The sequence below is a fragment of the Scomber scombrus genome, chromosome 9, assembly GCF_963691925.1.
Source record: "Scomber scombrus chromosome 9, fScoSco1.1, whole genome shotgun sequence".
Lineage (NCBI taxonomy): Eukaryota > Metazoa > Chordata > Actinopteri > Scombriformes > Scombridae > Scomber > Scomber scombrus.
Genome location: NC_084978.1, coordinates 7,183,038 through 7,189,037, shown reverse-complemented (window position 1 = coordinate 7,189,037; position 6,000 = coordinate 7,183,038). Strand labels below are relative to the sequence as shown.

The window sequence follows — 6,000 nt, the reverse complement described above, 5'->3', positions numbered from 1 at the left end:
GGGAGCCACAGACCGCGGGCAACGATGCTCACAACGAGTCTCTCCACGGGCAGCAGGACTTAGAAAGCTGCGGTCCATCCATCTGGACACTTTTCACATATATTCTCGTCCCCCCCTTTCCCCTTTTATTCCCCTTCCCCTCTGATAAGGACGATTAGGATCCAGGCAGTCGTCTTCCAGCGTGCATTCCTCGTTTGGTTTCTAACTCTAGTTTAACAGAGAGCTGGAGTTCACGATGTGGAAGACCGGGATTCTCCTGCTCCTGCTTCGGGTGCTCCAGGCGTCCGGCGAACTCGAGCAAGAGACGGAATCGCGGAGACTCCCACCGCCGGGAAAGTTGGATTTCGGTTATGTGCCTGCGGGAGTTTACGAGACACTGGCCCACTATGAACCGGGACCGATTGGGATTCTGTTTCACATGGTGCACACTTATCTGTACATCGTGCAACCCAACGCTTTCCCTCAAGGTAAGCATCCTCCTCCTCCTCCTCATCCTCACAGTGCAGAAATCCCTGAATGAACACTTTTGGGAAACATTCTGCTGGGTCAAACTCAAGGTAGTGATTAATTGACACTGGGCGATAAATGCTAGTGCAAAGTATTTCTTCCTGAAAGCTGAGAGAGTGAATTGCATCCAGAATATCCAGATTAACTGTAGGATGAGATCTAGTGATGTTAGTGGAACCCTGCTTGTAGTTTCATGAAAACCCACTTGGCACTTTCTACTGCGCCAAAACTCTGCATGCAAAGCTGTTTTAATCAGTTGGCATGAATGAATCTTCTTCTCAGCTGATCGTGATTGGCTTGTTTTGTGTTTTATAGCAGGGAAAAAAGGTGTCCACTCGCTGATACGTTGCCCATGTATGCGTCACGTCCCTCTGTGCGTTTTGCTTTGCTCGCAGAGCTGATGGCGCGAGTTGACAGTGGTGTTTGTGCCCGCGGCTCACTTTATGTCAGGATAATTACAAGTAATGAGGCTTCTGCTGACAGCATCACATGGCCAGTGGCTGGTCACACACCCTTTTCGCCCTAATGTTTACTGGGAGATCAGATGAGCGCGTGGAGCACCCAGACACCCAGAAAACCCACTGTGCGCGTGGTTCTACATTTAATGCAATTAGAGCTGACTGCTTAACCATACACATGAGGTGTGTGTGTTTAATGGGGTCGTAGATGCTCAAAAGATGCTGCCCCCCACCCCCTGCATGCGTCACAGTCTGTGTTCATACTCCATCGGAACATTTTGCAGATTAGCAGCTCTCTGAGTCACCTTGTTAATTGGGTAATCCCATAAGCCCCTTGGCCATATGTTGTTGGCCTTTTAGCTTCCAGTTTGTCACCAGCACTTGGGGGCTCAAGCCCTAATCCTATGGAGCAGACCACTGCTCAGTGGAGTTGTTAGTTCACTCATGGGTGCATCCACCCAGTGATGCAAGGCGGAGACTGGAAATCATGGACAAACTGTTGGTTCATACACAACAGTGCATCAAAATAAACCTCTTGTTTACAACTCAAAGGGAATGAATCAGATGTTTGTTCACAACATAGTTTTGTTCTTGCATGCCTCAGGGGGATTCATCGTTATTTTGGGTTCATCTATGGCATAAGTAAAGGCCATTGGATTATTATAGAGGCGATGCATGCATGGATATTCAATGTGATAAATCCAGTGATCTGTCAGGTCTGTTTTGATGATGCTGGGTTGGTTTGCAGCAAACCTTTGGGACTTTGAGAGCTTGTCACAGGAATTTTCCTTGCACGCTGCAGTTTGTTGGAGAATATAACTTGTTGTTACATTAAAATCTATGACAAGTGAGGTAAAAGAAATCTGTGAATGCTTTCCACTCCAGTGGTTTCTGACTGGAGGTGGTGCAGATGTCAGAGATTGTGTGTCTGTTTAGGTTGTGTGGATGAGGGTGTCTCTTCACTTTAGCCTGCGGTTAGCCACAGTGTAATTCTGCTTCCAGCAGACATTTAAAGAATGAATCATTGAATCCTCAAGCTGCAAAAATACATTTTACTTGTAGTTAATCTTTAAATCATGTCTTGTTTAGAAGGACACTTCACAAGAAATTACATTGAAAAAGAAAAACACTTCAACAGCAACATGTTTAGAATAATAAGATCCAATTCACAGTTTTCACTGTTACACTGTTACACAAAATAGTTAAATGCAGAATTAGAGTGGACAACTATTACAGCTGAAACTAACATTTGTTTTAACTATGGAATAATCAGCAGATTTTTATTAAGCAATTAACTGATTAACCATGTAGTCTATAAAATGTCATAAAACAGTGAACATTTCCCTTCAAGTTCTCAGAGGTGCGCCAGTTATGAACGACCAACAGATATTATTTAAAAAAAACAGCAGATCTTTATGTTAGAAGCAGTGAATGTTTGTATGTGTCTTGATAAATACCTTACACTCTTACTTATAATGCTTCATTAAAGCAAAACAAAGAACCTAGTAAAGAATAATCATGACAGAAGTATTTTAGATTTGACACCATATAAAAAAGCGTTGGGTAGAAGTGTTTGCTGACTACCTTGCAGTAACATTTCTATAGCAACTAATCTGAGGTCACCTGTTAGCTTGTCACTCAAGCGATGCAGCTCTGTTCTACTGCAAGGTTTAGGCTACATGGATTGCATTTGAATTTATTTCTTGTTAATTGACTAATTTGTTCAACCCTAATTAAAAAGCCATAATATTGAACTTCAACACTACGAAGGGAAATGTGTCTCTAGCAAGATTCATGAAAACCATGAAGTCCTGAAAGTTGGCATCAGACAAATCATCAACTGGCATCAAGTCAACAGATTCATAATCTGCGACAATCACTCTTTGATCAGACAGTTCCTGATTTAAATCATAGTTTTGCCAATTTTAGGATTATTTTATGAAGGTTAAATTATTCTACAGCTGCTTCTTGAGACATTTCTGAGAAACTTTGGCTTTTTTTGTAAAGGGTTTTAACATAGTTTTGTCTCAAATAGGGCTGCAACAAAAACAGTATTTTCATTATCAATTAATTTACTGCACAGATTATTCAGTTAATTGTGAAAAATGTCCTTCACAAGTTCAAAATGTCCTTCACATGTTCAAAATGTCATGTTTAGACTGAATAACAGTCCAAGACCAAACGATAATCGATTTATTGTCACAGAAGAGGGTGAAAACCAGAAAATATCCTTGTTTGAGAAGCTGGAACCAATGAAATTGCTTCAACAATGTTGCTGATTCATTTTCTGATTAATTCTTGCAGCTTTAGTCTCAAAGAAAGACTCCAGAATTTCCAACTAGTCGTGGACGGTCACCTTTTGAAAATTAAAGTTTTTCTGTTCATTAGCTCCATCTAAATGTCAGCATACAGTATCACACTGAAGCAGAAAGTACTCAATTAACAGTCAATATCGGCCAAATATATGAGCCTAACCTCAGAAAGCCACTCAGTCAGATGAACATTATATTGCTGTGTAATCAGCGACGGCCCTTCATCACGTCTTCCTCAATCGCTGTCTTTATGCCCTCGTGAATGTCTGCTGCAGTCGACTGACACGTTCATTCTCTGGATCCAACTGTCTGTGCATCCCAGCTCGTGGGAGGTGTTATTAGCAAAAGAAGCAACAAATGTCTATCACTGGCTCCCACACAAAGCAAATGAACAGTGACATATTCTCTCTAACATTTTCGCTGCAGTGTGGAAGCCCCGCAGGAGCTGTTGACGCTCCCCGCCCTCCTTCACACCTTCCCACACGCTCACCAACACACAACTGCAACATGCCAAAGCACAGAGTGATACACAGGGATCATGAGTAACACACACACACACACACACACACTCTTAAGATTGAAGCAGGGAGTTAAGATTTTGATGCAGCTTCTTTTGCTCAAGGACACTTCGGTATAAAATATGTGGGTGGACACACATCAGAAGCCGACAACCTTCAGCTGCAAGGAATTTATTTCATCTACAACTCTGCCCAAACGAATAAATAAAAACAGTACATGTATCACCATCGTATTATTTCAGGCCTCTTGGATTCCTCTTTCATGTCTTATAATTAATCTTGGTGCAAGTCAACCATCACATGAGAATAGAGGTACATTAAGCTCCTTCTGCAGTTTTAACAGTATCGTTTCACGCCTGTGGGTGAGCGCGGCTACATGGGGAGACGATGCCAACCACTGTCATGCAGCAGATCCCTGTTGGAAAGAGTTTTCTCATTAGTGTCTGTTTTTTTTTGTTGCCTCTCCTCGAGAAACCACGCCTAGGTTGGAATTCAGTCACAGAAGAAGAGTGAAAATGTGGCATTAATTTAAGGCAAGTAACAGTTGCCAGGGAAACCCATGAGCGGCTATCATGGCTGGTGTGTTGTGGTTCACCTCGCTGCCCTACATATGTCTGACTGCACCGATGTGATGTGAAGTAAAAGAGGCAGGACTGACTGTGCTCAATATTCATACGGCGCAGGTTATATGATCTTGCTGCATGTTTGTTATTTACTTCAGCACACTCTTCAAAAGGAAGTTCAAGGTGTGTGTTTATTTTATTATATTTTATTTCATTTTTTTGTGACACATAAAGGGACTTCAGTTCAGTGAAGGACATGCAGAAAGAAACTGAAGAGGAATACTTCAAAAGGTTTCCAACCAAGGACACGGAAGAGATCGAAGCGCTTCGTTAAGTGCATCTGAGATTTGCTGGAATTATAAAGTAGCAGACGTTTTGCTTTTGATGCCTTTCATGTTCACAGAAGAAGAAATGTAGACAAAGCAGGAGCCTGGTAAAGCATAAATACTGATAAATCTCCACTATGCCAGTAAACAGGCTGAAACTTTGCCTGAATCTTTGCTTGTTCTCCAACCTTCTTATTGCTGAAAACCGTCCTCACATTTCTCCTTTTTTAGTTTCATCTCTGGATGATTGTACACAATCCTGAGATTAGCTGAGACTTCACATTTTTAGGAAGTAGGAAGCCTTCAGCTGCCAAATCTACACAAGAAATAGCATCATAAATATTTAATATCAAATAGTTCTTAATTATTCTACAGCTTAGATTTGGACATAGATGGTTCTCCAGGTGAACTCCAGAACAGATCATTTGACTTAAAATTGTAATAAAACCTGCATTCACAGAGTATTGATATGAAGTGCATCCTTTTGCGTTACCCTGTAAATTGCTGCAATCTGAGCTAGCTGACTAACACGCTCACAATAACTCACATCCAGACTATTAACAATTTGACCTTTTAAAAAACATTTAAGTGTATAATTCAAGGTAGAGTATCATCTAGCACCAAAGTATCCAGGACCCAGAGAGAGCACCTCAGATCCTCCACAGGTGACTGAAGGTAGCTCTACTTCTCTACTTATTTGGTTGCATTTTTTCCCTTATTTTTTCGTATTCCTTCCATTTATCTTAATGTAATTATTCTAAGCAGTGCAAGCTTTCTCAACATTTCCTCAGGATATTTAGGATATGATAGACTTGTTGATTTGTTTTCAGGGGGAGCAGCTACAGCACATAACCCCCACATTAATTCAGCGCCTTTGACATGATCTCATAATTTTAGCCTTTAATTCATTCCAAACTGCCTATTAACATTATTATAGCCCATTAAACCAAACAAGAACCAAATTACAAGCATAACAAATCACCGTTAGTGGATTAGACTGCGCATACTTAGTCTTTTAGCATTTTGGAGCTGAAGTGAAAATGTCAAGAAACGACAGCATTCTGTGATTCAATATTTTGTTCAATGAAATAGTATGTATGTATCTTAATTTATTATTTAGATTTTACTGATGAAAGACAGATTAGGAAGAAAAAATGGATCTGTGTTAAATGCCTCGAATAGGCAGTCCTTATTAGTTAATCTAAAACTAATTTTTAGGCTGCCTGGTAGCCAAATCAGACCACTCATATGCAGATGAGGAAAAAAGTTGTATCACAGTAGTTTGACTGTGATATTTTAACCTTGAACACAGCAAA

At 40.7% G+C, this 6,000-nt stretch overlaps 1 protein-coding gene across 1 annotated transcript in view; it reads left to right on the top strand.

Annotated features, from left to right (window-relative positions):
• Positions 1-204: 204 nt before the first annotated feature.
• Positions 205-6,000, top strand: part of prom1a (prominin 1a) — an 80,306-nt gene continuing 74,510 nt past the window's right edge. The window contains exon 1 of the mRNA XM_062425790.1: positions 205-467. Coding sequence (XP_062281774.1) covers positions 236-467 — 232 coding nt within the window. The 5' untranslated portion in view covers positions 205-235. The remainder of the gene's footprint in view (positions 468-6,000) is intronic.